The 16,041-nt window shown below is 41.3% G+C and overlaps 1 protein-coding gene across 4 annotated transcripts in view; it reads left to right on the forward strand.

The window, feature by feature from the left end:
- The window catches only part of LOC132958198 (pre-B-cell leukemia transcription factor 1-like), a 60,402-nt gene extending 44,737 nt beyond the window's left edge, over positions 1 to 15,665 (forward strand). The window contains exons 3-9 of one of the 4 annotated variants that reach the window (XM_061030890.1): positions 598 to 842; positions 3,025 to 3,215; positions 5,877 to 6,012; positions 7,455 to 7,503; positions 9,026 to 9,138; positions 10,082 to 10,171; positions 12,533 to 15,665. In XM_061030890.1, the coding sequence (XP_060886873.1) occupies positions 598 to 842; positions 3,025 to 3,215; positions 5,877 to 6,012; positions 7,455 to 7,503; positions 9,026 to 9,138; positions 10,082 to 10,171; positions 12,533 to 12,625 (917 nt within the window). In that variant the 3' untranslated portion in view covers positions 12,626 to 15,665. Of the gene's footprint in view, positions 1 to 597; positions 843 to 3,024; positions 3,216 to 5,876; positions 6,013 to 7,454; positions 7,615 to 9,025; positions 9,139 to 10,081; positions 10,172 to 12,532 lie in introns of all 4 variants that reach the window. The other 3 variants (XM_061030879.1, XM_061030899.1, XM_061030907.1) reach the window with 3 other exon arrangements.
- The last annotated feature ends 376 nt before the right edge of the window (positions 15,666 to 16,041 follow it).

Genomic DNA, 16,041 nt, shown 5'->3' on the forward strand with positions numbered 1-16,041 from the left:
TGATGAATAAAATCTTAGAAAATAGAGAAAAGTATGATTTATTTTCTTGTGATAAAGCAGTCAGTTAATACGATTGTATCTGTGATTAAATGAGCTCTGCTGTCAAAATTAAAGATCAGAGAGCTGGATAGAGAATAAGTGCTAGATTCCCAGAAAGACAACTAACCTGGAAAAGCTCAAACATGTTTTTGGTTTTGAAATGAATAACTTTAACTTCTTCCCAATCGTTGTAAACAAACCTGTGGTTAAAATCTGCCACTAAGTGTTTGTAGTATTCCAGTGAAACTATCGGAGGAAGGTGCTTTTCAACAAGGACAAACACATCAGTCTTAGTCCCTGCTCTGACCTTTGAGTATTCAGATATCTCCTTTATTTAAGCAGAAGACTGCCCCCCCACACTTTACACACACACACATACACACATCTTTGCTCCAGCATGCTGCATAAGTCACACCGAGCTGGTGGATAAGTGGGTGCAGCTCGGCAGTGTCAGCCGTGCAGTCAGGCTCCTCCACGGCTGACAGCTTGTTACGGTGCATCATGCCGCTGTAGGTGTGACCTTTATGACTGACCTCTGACCTCCTCCTGTCATTGCAGTGCTGAGTATCCGCGGCGCCCAGGAGGAGGAGCCCCCGGATCCACAGCTCATGCGCCTGGACAACATGCTGCTGGCGGAGGGAGTATCCGGTCCGGAGAAAGGTGGAGGCTCGGCGGCTGCGGCGGCCGCAGCGGCAGCCTCGGGAGGCGCAGGGCCGGACAACTCGGCAGAGCACTCTGACTACAGAGCCAAACTGACCCAGATCAGACAGATCTACCACACAGAGCTGGAGAAGTACGAACAGGTGAGAACAGCTGAACTGGTGTTACATCTTTAAGGACTTATATGAAGCCCTGATTGATCCAGATGGTGAGGTTATGATAGCTACGTTAGTAGAATTAGTAATCTTAATTAATTAATCATAAACATCATATTCACTGGTTTCAATTCCCTCCAATCCCTGAATGGTATCCACTCTGAAAATCAGCTGCTCTGTCAGTGGCTGAGGGAAACACCAGTTCCCCGCCAAAAAACATCCAGTGTCAAAAAAAAAATCCAGTCAGAGGACAAGGTCTCTGCAGACACAGTCACCACCACACATGTATGGAGGCCCAGAAGTGATGATTGAGCATCATTACTTTTATATAAGTCAATCATTTATGTTTAGGAAAAAGCTGCTGAGTCTATCTTTAAAGTATAAGTGAAAGCTGTAACACTGATTACAGATGTTGTCCCAACACAATTTTAGACTTTTGTCCTGCAATTATAGCATTAAGTGTAAAAAATGTCCTCCTCAGAATACAACAAAAATATTTACTAAATACCGTCTGCAGACTTCATTAAAAATGATAATGCAGCAGAGGCTGAAACATCCTGACATTTAATCCTGTCTGTGGATTATCATCCAACAATGCTGCAGCCAACATTTACATAATGCAACGTTTCGTTAGACGCTGAATTTCCAGTGATTTTGTACAAAACCCCAGGTTTGAAATAAATTATTATGTTATAAAATATCAAAAACGGCATCAAAAATTGAAAAAAGGAGGAGGAGCCTGGGGCAAAATGTTTATAATGGAGGTCTCTTGTCTAGTTGGTATCCGTTCTGAGGTCCTTGACATGAAAAGATGAGAATCACAGAGCTAATCAATTAATCAACTAATTGTTTCAGCTCTTCTAGGGTTACTGTGTAACTGATAAAAACCTTTTCGACAATGATGATGAATAAAAACATTTAGTGCAGGGCGAGGAAACAATACAAACAGTAGGACTTTACTGTTAAACCGTTTGTGTTAGAGAACGAAACATTAAGACAAAGAGCGTCACAAACCAAAACAACAATTTAAATAACACTTCATACTAGTCGCCAATCAGCTGATATGAAAGTGAGGAAGGAAAAACAAGATAGACGTGTAAGATGTTTCCTTCTGAGGATTTGTTGCTTTTTTCTTTTTGGACTTTGATCGAAAAGTGATTATTTTACTTTGAAAATCTTGACTTCTGTTAGGACAGAGCAAGACAGTCAATGATGTCACTTTAGCCTTTTGTGATATGTCATTTTCTCTCTTATATTATGTGGCCCTTTCAGTGTTAAAACCAAAGTATCTGCATTTCTCTGCTCCATATCCACCTTCTAGTACACATCCAAAAGACACAATCGTACCACAAGGTATCAGGTGGCGCACCTGGTACACTAAAATATTTCCTCAATGTACATCACTGTCAGTAAGCATTCACTTTAGATTGTGTTTGTGCCCCAGAATAGTCCAGCATATGCAGCCTGTTGTGTGTCTCGGTGTGTATTCCAAGGATAGTCTTGAAAGTCTGTCGGATAGGGGGGGATGATTTCCTCTCATTGCCTTGATAACCGATGCATTGCCGACAATAGCATCCCGCTCAGATGAATGTGAGTGAGACAGATGAACACGCAGATAGACAGACACAGACAAAGCCTGACACGGCTAAATCCAGAGAGAGATCGACAGGAGGAGAGGAAATAAAGAAGAGGAGACAGTAAGAGACACAGAGTCGGAGTGTAATATCGTGGCAGATTCACGCCTGGTGTCACACGGGGGGGGGGGGATGAATGAAACGTTGTGGCGTGTTCGTCTCTCAGGGTGGCTATGTTGTAAAAAGTGTGCGTCTGCGAGTGGAACAGCTGTCATTGGTTCCTCTCAACACGCTGCCATCACCACTTGTGTTAAATATGAAATATATCAGCGCTTATATTCCCCCTTGGCTCTGTGAGAACGCTTGGCCCAGAACTACATTAAGCAAAGAGCTCTTTTTTCTGTTTTTTTATTTTTTTTTTAGATTTCTGTCATCTGTGAATTTTAAATACCGTACGCCGTGAATGTTTGGACGTGTATTTCTGCAGTGCTACATTTTCTGTAGCCACATTGACAAATTAAACTCATATTCACACTTTTTTTTTTTTTATTTTTTTTTTTTTTAAATGTACTCCTTTGTTTGTTTCCTCCTTACAGGCATGCAACGAGTTTACCACCCACGTGATGAACCTCCTGCGAGAGCAGTCACGCACACGGCCAATTTCGCCCAAAGAGATCGAGCGCATGGTGAACATCATCCACCGCAAGTTCAGCTCCATCCAGATGCAGCTCAAGCAGAGCACCTGCGAGGCCGTCATGATCCTGCGCTCCCGTTTCCTCGATGCCAGGTGTGTGTCCTTGTGCACACACATAACCATTCTGCAAATCGTACACACCCACCACGCTCCGCGCTGCAAATAACCTCCCAATTTGACAACACTGCAAATCATCGAGCACCTTCCCTCGCAGCCTGATATCCATATGAATGGCGGATGTAGGAGGCCTATCATGCTATAAACATGCTGTAACACATGCTGCTTACCACACACACTGGGCTGGTTTACATCCATGGATGCCATTTGGACCGGAATAACCGCCAACACCGTCCAATAAGAGTTCCCTGCCTGCTCCATAACACTAACTATTTCCCTTTTTTAATGTAATCGCTTGTTCCTTTTGATGCGCGCTCAGGATTTGCATACATTTCTCCGAGGATAAATGTCGCTCAAAGTCAGAGTTGGAGGCAAAACATTTAAATGAGGCATGGGCTCCCTTACAAAGCTCCCTATCTATTCTCTTGCAAATGATTGTGGTGGAGCAGCAGCAGCAGCAGCGTGGAGGGGAAGGGGAGAGGAAGAGGAAAAGCTTTCACTGGTTGAGAGGCACTGCCATGTTTGGCTCGGCTGATTAATCTACTGGCTGCTGACGCCCATGCTGTGCACATTTACATATTCTCAAGCAGGCTTTTGGAGTGCGGGACGGAGATTTTAGCACAAATCTCCTCACCGGTGGATGCATTGCATGGAGATTTTACAGGGTACCCCTCCAGCTTATGTAAAGCCCTCTTTAGATGTGGCACATGCAGACATGACCTGATAGGTACAGGAGATAAAGGGTCAGGCAACTCGAGGGCACCAGCATATGACGTCTGTCTGTGTTAGTGTGTTGTGTGGAGGGAAAGGGGGGCAGAGCGTCCTCAGAGTATATTTCTATGTTGAAAGTCATACATAAACAATGTATGTCAGTGTTTCATGTTTGATAAATATAGTGCTAACTTTTACACTCAGTAACTCTGTGTTGGAGTGAAATTCTAAATCAAACGAGTGCCTGAAAAGGCTGCATATGATTGGCTCAAACATTTTAATGCATGGCCCCTTGAAAAAAAGAAGTTGTTGTTTGATAGGTTAAATGTTTACAGAAACTGACTTTGAATGCATGGTATGTTTACATGTTTTTTCTTACTTATTGCCAGAATCCGATTTCTAAATCATTTAGAATATGTTAATTGCACATTGACTGCACGACAGCACAACACAACAAACAAGTTACCCTCACTTACCAGGATCATTTATAGTGTGTCTGTTGTTGTACTTTCACCATGTTGCAAGAAAACCCCATTTTAGATTAATGCAAATATTTAAATAAATAACTGTTGTACCTAGATACCAAGAAGCAGCTCAAGCTGTTTTAATTATTTCCACAATAAAAAAAACTCAGTCTTTGACCAGTTCAGTCTTTTTTCCCCAATAAATCTAATTTCCTGATTGGCACAGACTTCTATGTGCCTGTTTTTTATTTTTTTTAACTCACACACAAAGAGTGTTTTGCTTTAGTGTATTTTGAGTAGATTATAATGGCCCTCTATGTGCTATTATTGCTCCTGCTAATTCTATTTTCAGTTGCTCGTAAACAGAGCTGTAGTGAGCAGTTCTGAGCCAAATGGTTCCCCTGAGTGCTGACAAAGTGTCTCAATGCGAAAATTACAGCTGAATTTAAAGTTTCTTGTGCGCCAGAGGTTTTTCTTAAAGCCATGTGACGTGAATCAGGTTGACTCAAGAACGCTTAGGACATGTTCAACCTTTTCTTCAACATAGAAAAAACCATGGTTCAATCAAACTTAATAGCTGCAAACTAGAGGGTCTGACTGAATTATGTCCAGACATGTGTATGTTAATGAAAAATTAGATAAGTCCAGTGACTGCGCAGGATGTGACTGAGTTAGAAGAAGCCCCCACTCTAAACCAGAAATGATTAAAGTTCCTCTAAGTTTTTCAGTTTTGAAACCAGAATCTGATGGATTAAAGTCGATGTGAGTTTTTCTGAAATTATATCTTCGTGAGAGCCCGCCTGATGTGTAGTACGGACAACAGTATGAGCTGAAATGGGCTTAACACAGATTTATACTCTCATCACTGTTTGCAGAATACATAGAAAGCATCACTGCTGATCCAACAGGGAGGCACAGTAATGTTTAACGTTCTCAAAGAAACTGTTTTTTTAAATGCAGGATTTGAGGATCTTTGCATATTCGTATAGGTGCAAAATTTGTGCACACTTCTTGTAGAAAAAAATATACTTTCAATCCAGCTAATAAACAAACCCTATAGCAGCTGCCATATCTGTCTTGGTCATAAAATTGCATATCTATCAGGCTCTACTCCTTGTAGATGGATAATATCTAAAAGGACGCTTTGTTGGACAGAAATGCACACCTTGATTGGCTATTGTTATATTTTTTTCTTATTTTACAGGGCCAATGCATATTAATCAACATTCCTGTATATATGCCAGAGTTAGCTAAAAGGCTAGTTTCCATATGTAGTCCCTGGGTTAGGGTTTCCTGGACAGATTTTAGAGTAGCTCCCTAAAAAAAGCAAAATAAAAATAGAAAGGGGAATGGGGAAAAGACAGTACTTAGGGTGCATGCAACACCTTAAGATGACACATGTATGACATATGTTGCTAAGTTTGATATATTGTTGTCTAAACCTCATTTGCTCTCTCTGCAGACGGAAAAGACGAAACTTCAACAAGCAGGCAACAGAGATCCTGAACGAGTATTTCTACTCGCACCTCAGTAACCCGTACCCCAGCGAGGAGGCTAAAGAAGAGCTGGCTAAAAAGTGTGCCATCACAGTTGCCCAGGTACACCACAGATCAGTGCCACCCACACCACAGCATCTGCAGGAAAACAGCTCTGCATAGAACAGTGACAGAAACACGCTTTTTATTTTCTGAAGAAGCTGCGAGTGTCTTGGCAAGTAACCTAATAATAAGTTTCCTGACTGTCATGAGTACAGACAGCTCCTGTGATCTTTCAGAAGTACCTTTCAGGGAGACAACAAAGGTACTCAAAGTATAAATATGCCATGTCATAAGTTTGTCATCTTGTAATTCAAACCAGACAAAGCTATTTTGGACCAATGACTCTTTGTCTCTATTGAAGTAACACAAGCTAAAGACAACACACTGCTGTCATAGTTCCTCACTCATCATATGGTGGAACAAATTGTCTCGTAAAACTCAGATATGATTCAGTAAGAGTCTGTGAACCAAGAACTGTCACAATGGATGAAAATCACTTCTGTTGTACAACTTTATAATACTTTTTTGTCACTATAAATCTTAAAATCTTAAAAATGGTAAAACTGCAAACTGATTCATAAGAAAGATCAACAGGATCATTTATTGTAATAACATTTTCAGCCCTACAGTGTTTGGAAGTAATTAGAAGGACCATTAGCCTTTGAAAATTAGCACCGCAGTGCTCTCTCATGTGATGTATGAGAAAAACGTACCAAACATCTGAATACATTTTAGATGTTTGTGCCAATAATGCTGACAAACATAAAGTATCAAATTAAAGTATTAATTATTTTTATATTCATCAAGTATTTAGGCGACCTGTTTTTTTTTCATCTTTGCATTCTAGCGTTCAAGTTGTTTCAATCCTGTGAGAATTGATAATAAGGAAAGCAATGACAACGCCAAGGTAAACAGCAGTTTGTGTTTGGGATCCATCATTTGGGAATGGATTGTTTTCTCAATTGGTTTCATTAATTTATACCAAGTGACTTGAGGATGCATCTGGGTCTGATTGTGGGAGCTGCTCAGCGGCTGAATGATTTGTAGAGTTTCTCTTTCTTGGCCATAATAAAGGAGAATGTTTACCTACTCCGTGTGTTGGAAAGTTTGCAGGATTGATTTGGTTTTCATTTTAATGTTGTTTATCATTAGTGCTGGGATTACCCCCCTGGCTTCATCTGGGAGTCCATTAGCAGTAATGGGTGTTAGCGGATGTTGACTGATTGGTGCTTGCGTGAGTTCTGATGATAGCTGCAGTCATGGTGACATAATGAGACTGTTATTGGCAATCATTCCATTCTGGCACTAATGCGGATTCACAGCACCAGTCTATGTAGCCCCTTCCTCTTACAGAGGCTCTCTGCAGTGTAACACATGCCATTAAGGCCATGCAAGCTAAACATCACCCTGATTTCTCTGAATGCTTGCCCTCAAATGTGGAGAGGCTCTGTATGTTAGGATTTCATGATGAATAAACTACATTCTCTTGTTTGTCTGCTCAGGTTTCCAACTGGTTTGGGAATAAGAGAATCAGATACAAGAAAAACATTGGTAAGTTCCAAGAAGAAGCCAACATGTACGCTGCGAGAACTGCCGTGAATGCGGCTAATGCATCCTCACATGGGAGCCAAGCAAATTCACCCTCAACTCCAAACTCTGCAGGTGAGACAGGAAGTCCCTGGCTCTGCTCAGCTTTTAGCCATGTACCTCCTCTCTTTGCATTACTCCAACTCAGCGACTTTTGCAGTACATCAGTTTGAGGCCATTTCAGTGCTGGTGCAGGTGATTTGTAAGGAATGAAAGAGTTAAGACTAACAAAAAAAAGGCAGTTCTTGTGCAAGGAACGTGCCTATCACCTGGGAATGCACCATTATTTTATCAAACAGGTCCATTTAACAACTACCCCATTAGAGCAAAGCTGTGTCAGAGATTAGCCAACCTGAGCCCCACGCCAAGTCTCCTTTCCTCTTCATGTCAATTAACCATATTCCTCATGTATGACTATTTCAATTCTGTTTTCATCTTGTACTTCTGGCATTTTAATGATATTCTTCACTCTTCTCTTATTGTCAACATATCTCATAAAACATAAACACAATTAATTTACTTCAAGTACCATCACATGTAACGGTACATAGCCCTATTCCTTTGTGCCATAGAGCCAAAGTGATATTATAATTATGAGTTGAACTTGCTGACGTGTTTTATTAAGTCCATCATATAGGCTTTGTAAACATATTTGACGAGTAGGACCAGCCATGAACTAATCAACAACAAATTGCATTTTTAACATTTTTGCTTTTTATGAGACTTGTTGACAATAAAATAAGATCAAAACAGAGAACATTTTAACCTCATCTTTCAAACAGTCCTTCAGTTTCAGTATTTGCTGTCTTGCCAGGAGTCAGAACAGGGGTATGTTTAGCCTAGCACGGAGCAAGCAGCCGCTAACATCAATAAAATGTCATAATATAAATACACTTATAGAATTTTAATGACTTATTTGCACATTGTATTATCTTTGAGTGACCAAAAAGATTCATAACTTCTGCAAGTTGGAAAAGGGTAAATATTGGAAGATGCGTTTGACACATTTAAGAAAGCTAAGCTAGCGGTTTTGCCTGCGTTCTGCGCTTGTTCTAAGCTAGGCTAAACACACCCTGAGCCTACTCTGGTGCTCTATTTAAAATGTAAATTCTATGATAATTAATTAATCCTTATAATTATATGACAGTTTTACCTTTGGTGAGACAGCAACATGTAACATTTGGACTGCTTATTCAATTTCCCCCTGCATCTTGGTTTAAGCTTAGCCTTGAATAACCTTTAAAAAGCATAATTTTACAAATTCTTCTTAAATATCCATATGTCTTGGGGTGAAAACCACTTGACAAAAGCCCTTATTGTGTTAGGCTACAGATTTATGTCCTTCATTTGTTTCCTCTTGGCTCCATTTCTCTCAGCTAACAGAGCCTGTACGGCTGCTAGCTAACTTCTGCATGTTGCTCAAACTTGCTTTAGCCTGCTTGCTCCCTGTCTCTCTGTGATTCGACTGCTCCCTCTCTCCTTTTAGGTTCTGCTGGCTCTTTTAACATGTCAAACTCCGGGGACTTGTTCATGAGCGTGCAGTCTCTCAATGGGGACTCGTACCAGGGGGCTCAGGTGGGAGCCAACGTGCAGTCACAGGTAGGGTGGCTAGCAGCGCAGCAGATAATACAGGGATAGACCTACTTAACTTCCCAATAGGTGTTTCTTAAAGCAGATATTTTGACTTGTCATATGAAGGTGTAGATAATTAGATAAATATGAATTGATTTATCAGTGTTTTATTATAGAAATAACATTTTTATTGAGGTAATCAGCTTGCTTTTAAGTTTCTGAAAACCATGTTATTAGTATTCCGTTTTTTTCTTTCCATTAATTAAACTAATGAAGGCTTTTTGTCAAAGAAGTAAGACTGCCAAGCTACCAGTAGTGATAGCCATCTTAGATAAGTGGGTTAATTCTTTAGAGTGTGCAGGAACCATTTCCTGTTTGTCCTAATCAGCCAACATTGTTCAAATATATTTTTCTTCTGTTGGCTTTTACTGCTAATGAATTAATATAATCGAAATATTACCAGCCTTGCTAGCATGAACAAGCTCTTGTTTGTCTAATGAAACCAAAGGTGCCACTTTATTTCTAGTGATTAATTTCAAACCCTGTAATTCTGAACTCGATCCAGTTTTCATCCCTGAAAGAAGGGCTAACAAACAGTTTGAGAACCGTTAGCATACCAAAGTGGAACAAAGCCATCATAGATGTTGAATATACTGTATACCTCTGCTTTCCCTGCTATGACAAATCAAAATGTCTGTCGCGAAACAGGACCAAACCGGCTTCTACAGGCTCAGCTATAGCACTTTTAGACAGTCTCAAGGGCAGAATGTGTGAATAGTTTTTATTTCAGCAAGTGAAAACCAAACATTTTCATCCTGAATCACCCTTTTGTTTGATGGACCTTGTTTTCTCTAAGGATATACTCGCAGCAGTGTACTCTTGTTGTCTCTCTTGTTGTCTTGTCATCCCTCCCTCTTTTCTTTTGTGTTGACTCTGACCTTGCTTTGTTTGTTGTTTCTGAATGTTTCAGGTGGATACCCTTCGCCATGTTATCAGTCAGACAGGCGGATACAGTGAAGGACTCACAGCCAACCAGATGTACAGTCCGCAGGGCATCAATGTAAGGATTCTTTTTTTTGTCTTCCTCTCCTTACCAATTATTTTGAAGCCATAGGGCTCAGAATGCCACTTAGTAGGACTTGTCTCTGCTCCATGGTCACCTAGTTGATTCTTTCTGTATCGCTCGTGCCATGGGCAGCACACTGCCCGTCTTATGCAGGCATGGGGTCGGCTGCACACATGCAGAGCCTCCGTCTGAGCTTGTCACGTTGGATCAAGTCTGGCGCAGCACCTGCAGCCACGTACAATCTGCCGTGAGCGAACTGCACAAACAGGTGACACCTCTTGCTCTGGACTTCAAATCCCTCTGACCACCTGACCCATGATTAGCAGCCCAGAGGCCAGAAGCTCCCATTAAAGCCTCCCAGGAGACAACACTGCTGTCCCGCTAAAAATAAAACCTCACGCCGCTGGAAACAAGTCCTCATGTGCCATAGGGGCGTGTTCCCCTCATGTTTGTCTTATTTTGAAGCAGAGTTCGGGTAAAGAAGTGGGGGTTGTGAAGGGGGGGGAGGTTGGGGGTTTTGCTTGCTGGCGGCTGCAAACAGTAGGGAAATTCACAGCGACAAGCCGTGTCGTAAAGGGGAAAATCGATAAGACAGACACAAGGAGAGCAGAGTGTGGACTTGGGACAGCAATCCAAGCGCATTGCTCAGATCATGTTCCTGCCACACTAATGGCCCTGACAGCGAGCCGCGCTGAGAGGACGAGGACGGTCACAGCCGCGGCTGGGTTCCTCCGCTGTCGTCGTCGTGCCTCAGTGGCCATATGATAATCAGATGAAATGTCTCCCGTAAAAAAAACATGTATGTGTATTCAAATAGGCTTCCTGGCTGCTCCGAGCGCATCCCACAGCCAGCTGTGCTAACCCTGAGAGGCCGCTAACGTATTCAGGCCCTGTTCTTTCTCAGTCCTTTGACCTCGCAGATACGGTTCTCCTTGGACGCCTGCTTGCTCTACCACATCTTACACTGCCACAATATGCTGTGTTATTCACTTTTCTACCCTGTAAAGAAGCCCCGCAATGCATAATGTAAGAGCGGGATATCTGCCTGGCAGGCTGTTTGCCTGTGATTTATGTAGCTCCGGAAAGTGAGTTTGGAATTTGGCTCTTTCACTCGTTTTTTACAACAATATGTGCTCCTCAGAGTTGTTTGATTTATTTATTTTTTTAATGGTATTTTTTGCCAAAATGTGTAATCCTAAACAGTGCACGCATTTATCATTATTTTTGGCCAGTTGAAGGTCACAGAGAAGCACCATGTCGGTTCAACGACAGACCGCTACAGTTTCTTTTTCTCTTTTTTTACTGAGTTAGATTTAAAAGTGCACATAAGCCTTAAAGTCCCCTTTAATCTTCAAGTGGATTCTCGATTTAAAAACGCGGAGAAACTCTGTCGGTTTTTCAACAAGAGCTCGCTTCATATTTGAAAAAAAAAAAACAGTTTCCCAAACACCTGCAAACAGAATTAATAAGTGAAGCACAGAAAACATGATAAGACAGTTGAAGGAAACATATTTTGTGAGCTACCTGGTCTGTGTAATGACTGAGCGGATACATAATGCATGTTGGGGCTGATTACAGTTGCAATTACAACGTTAAAAGAGGCAGAGCGTCACCAAAATCAGACATTCCCCGGTCCGACCCCTCCATTTTTGATTACACACTTGTGCCTTAAATAACAGGCTTTGAAATGAAAGGCTGTCGAGGACCATTTCCAGTTTTCCTGATGGCTTTAAAATGACTATTAATATCCTAAATGCTCTCTAACAGCTCTTTCTTTGGCTGTGGAGACGCCGTGTGCAGCTCTTATTGTATGTTAATTCTCGCTGTCAGCTGCATAATTAGTGCACATGACATTGATTGCACTTGTTTTGTTTCCGAGGTCTTTTCATACCATTTACATATATTCTCCATGTTATTTGTAAAGGCTGTGACAGGCGTTTATTTCAACAGTAAAAAAAAAAAACCTTGTTCAGTTTTACTTTTCTTCTCTGTATTTTCTTCATTATTTGAATTTCAGGGTGCAATGTATGATGGGTAGAGACTGTAATTCACTCCATTTCTGCTTGGTTGAAATTTTTACTTTTTCATGTCAGTCTTATCCAGAGATATTAGCTGTAATTTGAGCGAGGTTAGCTTTTCCCTGCAATCCAGGAGGCAATTTAGCTTAAGGCAGTGTGGGGAAAGTATCCCAGCTTACCACACAGCGCTCATAGACTACCTTGCCCTCAGGACTTCCATTCGTTGTACCTCTCTGTGTTTGACCCAGCTGCAGTGAATAATGAATATGAACGTAATAGACTCACCCCCCTCCCCTCCCTCTCCCCTCCTCTCTGCTTCTCTCTTTCTTTCTCTCAGGCAAACGGTGGCTGGCAGGATGCTCCGACCCCCTCATCAGTGACTTCACCCACAGAAGGACCCGGAAGCGTTCACTCTGACACCTCCAACTGATCCTCCACCCCCACAACCCCCCCCCCCCCCCCCCCCCCTCCCCTTGACTTTACCCTGTTCTCTGCTTCCCTCCACCACTTCTTCCCCCCAGCCACATCTTCAAAAACTAAAACCCCAAAGGGACTGGATGTGACGTACTGTTTGTAGTCACACAGCGGGACACAGTTGGGGTCTGGGATGACGTTTTCCCCCTAACGGACGAATATTTCACTTTTCCTATCTGGACCATGGCAGCACCGTTAGCAGCCTGCGTAGGGGACTCATATCCACACTTCACAGTTTGTACAGTTTCCACTTGATGTCCATGTTGCCTCTTTGTATTTTCTTTAACATGATATACTCACACAGTAGGCACACAGCTAGCAGCGTAATACCCCACACGTCTTGTAAATTGAGATGCTTTCACTCTACCTCTATTGGAAATAACGACAGGAAAAAAAAAAAACATTTTGAATGCTTTGGATTGAAAACGTTTTATAATAATTGGGATTCTTCTGTACACCACACCATGCCCTTTATTTTCTGTGTTTACATTTTGTTGATCTATCGTGCCAAAGTTCAGCTCTGGAGGTGAATTTCGATAATATTACATTTCATGCTTTAATGTCAGGTCCTTACATCTTTCATGCAATAATTAAGTGAAGTCTAATTATGTTAGTCCAGTAATATCCAAAATGTTCAACCTCGATTTGTATTCTTTGTATTCAGAACCTCTACAACACTGACATTTGATGAGTGGGTTTCCTGCTCACAATTCACCGTTTTTACACAAGCATTCACAGAAATGAGCGCAGAGAGAGTGGAGTTGTGTCCTGCATGTTGGCTGCTTTCACCCTATTCAAAGACAAATCCACTCATAACATGAAATCAATGAAAACTGAAGCAGGAATCGCAGCACGTCGATGAGTATTAAAGCACAATAACACCACCATCGAGGGTTGGGTTTTGTAAATGTCAGAGAGACAAACAATGCAGAGGACATTTCTACTGTGGTCGTCATACATGGAAGAAAGAGAGTGTACATAGGGTGCATATGTGGGACATCAACAGTGTGTATCAGTGAGGTCATTATAGCCAAATACTGCTGGTAACCAAATCCAATACAACAATTGTAATTTTGATTTTAAGGTTCAGAGTTTTGTTGTCGGGATTAAACGCTGGCATGTCTTTTCTCATCTCACTTTGCTTTCATGGAGTTATATTTGGGTCATAATCCTGAGAACACAATGATCAAATTATTCTACACATGAGAAGAATCACTTTGAAAATTATACTTTGAATGCAAGTGGAACGTTTTTTTTTTTTAGTGTGTGTTTGTGTTAAAAATATCCTCCTGCACGCTCGTGGTTTTTTGGCACAAATATGACTCCGTACATGTTCAGCCAAAAAGCCAGAATTAAAGGTTACATCACCCTGTTCATCTGATAACATTAGTGGGAACATTTGTATGTTTCAATACTTGTTTTATTTCACAGTGTCACTCAAAACGACACGTCCATCAACACGAAGCGATCCAAAATGTGAAATTAAATTTGTTGTATGTACAGTCTAGTTTGTGGTCTAACATGTAGACATGATTAGTCCTCATTAGATATCAGCAGTTACATTCTTTGATACCAAAAAAGGAAAAAGGCAGAGTTTATATCCTCTACATTGGGATCAGCTTTACGGACACATTTTTTCTTTCCCCTCTTTTCTGTACTAACGAGCATCTCTCAGTGCTCTGGTGCTCTGTATTCAACGCCCAACTATGCTGTTTGAAAACAGAGGTGTTTATAGAAACAAAAACTCTGATGGCACACAAATCCAGATACTGTTTGGATAGATTTTTACGTCTCAATTTTGTGAATAACTTGTGCTTCTTCTTCTTCTTCTTCTGTTTTTTTTTTCATTTGATATTACGTTGCTTTGCTACTTTGGATATGTTTCTTATTTGATGCTACCATTATATGTGAATTAGCCCAAGAATGCTCTATATACAGTATGTAGATATGCACCTTTACTCCTTTTTTTTATTTCATTTGAACAGTACACATTTTAGCACAGCATAATGGAGTTCCTGTCGGATCGATGGGGGAAATCTGGGACATTTCTTTTGTACTCAGACAAACCTGAACGAGTCTGCATCCGGGATGGCTGCCGTCTGAATCACGGTGACATGAAACGTCAGCGTTAACGTCGATCTTTGGCTTTGTTTTTAGTGTGGTGGTCACTGAGAGAGAGTCAAAATGTAATCCCACGATCCAAACGAGTCTCAGTGCAGCCTGAAAACCAAGCAGAGGTATTTTTTGAACAGTTGTCAGTGTGTTTGTATTTATTACACATGTGTGAGATCATGGATGTTTCAGAGCTTCTTTGTGGAGGACAACGGCATAATTACACCAGACAAACCCATACGGATCATTCAGAGCAGCTCCTACTCGACCCCCCCACCCCCCCGGCCCCCTGCTCAGTATTACAGTCGAGGGGCCGAGCGTCATTGAAGTGATACACAGAACCTGCCTCAGTCGTGTCTTCTGAAGTCATTGGAGTGAACTGACAGCACCGGCCATGCAAGGCAAACACAAGGATTGTTTTTGCACCCCTTCAACAAAAAAGAAAAAAAAAGGCTTAACTCTACTTTTCACATTGCCTGTCAAATATTACCGAAGCTTCATGTAATGACGCTTTTTAGTTTTTGAATATAAAAGGAAAAGAGACATGAAAAGAAAAATGAACAATTTGTAAAACATGAAATGTTTTATTTGTTGCATGTCCTTTTTGTTCTTCAATAAAAAAAAAAAAAACGTACTGCAGTGTTTTGAATGTTAACTTCTTTTTTATAAGGATTGAAAATCGTGGAGCCTTTTTCTTGACAGGTTTGAACTTTTAAGATCTCTGCGTATGTAAAAAGGTATCAAATGGAAAACTTGTCTTTTTCATTCCAATTCAAAACCTGTTTTCTGTGAAGAAAAAATAGCTGAAAGGTGTAGGTTTTATGGTCTCTTAATTTGTACTGGCAATGCGTATCCCAAATAAATCGTTTCTTTTGTTGCATAAATTGCAGTTTTGTGGTTTTTCATGCCAAGTTTCGTGAGCTTCTTGGCTGAGTTTCATCTCAAACTTGTGTGTGGTTTCTCCTCCAGACTTTTGTAACAGGGTCAGGGTCAGGAGTCACTGTAGGACACGAGTTTACACATTGTTGACTTGTCAGTCCAACACCTCTGGATAACATTGCACATCTCACTTCCAACTATGCTACGGCACGCAGGCATTTTATCAACACTAGCACAGCGCCGGAGCTCGGCCGAGCTGACAAGGGTGTGAAGGGGACATTTTCACAGTTTTTGAAGTGAGTGAAAGCTGTGCGCTCCCAGCAGACAGACACCCCCCACCCCCCTCCCCAACACCCAGCGCTCCCTCCGAGGCATGGTTAA

The sequence above is a fragment of the Labrus mixtus genome, chromosome 3 (genome assembly GCF_963584025.1).
Source record: "Labrus mixtus chromosome 3, fLabMix1.1, whole genome shotgun sequence".
NCBI lineage: Eukaryota > Metazoa > Chordata > Actinopteri > Labriformes > Labridae > Labrus > Labrus mixtus.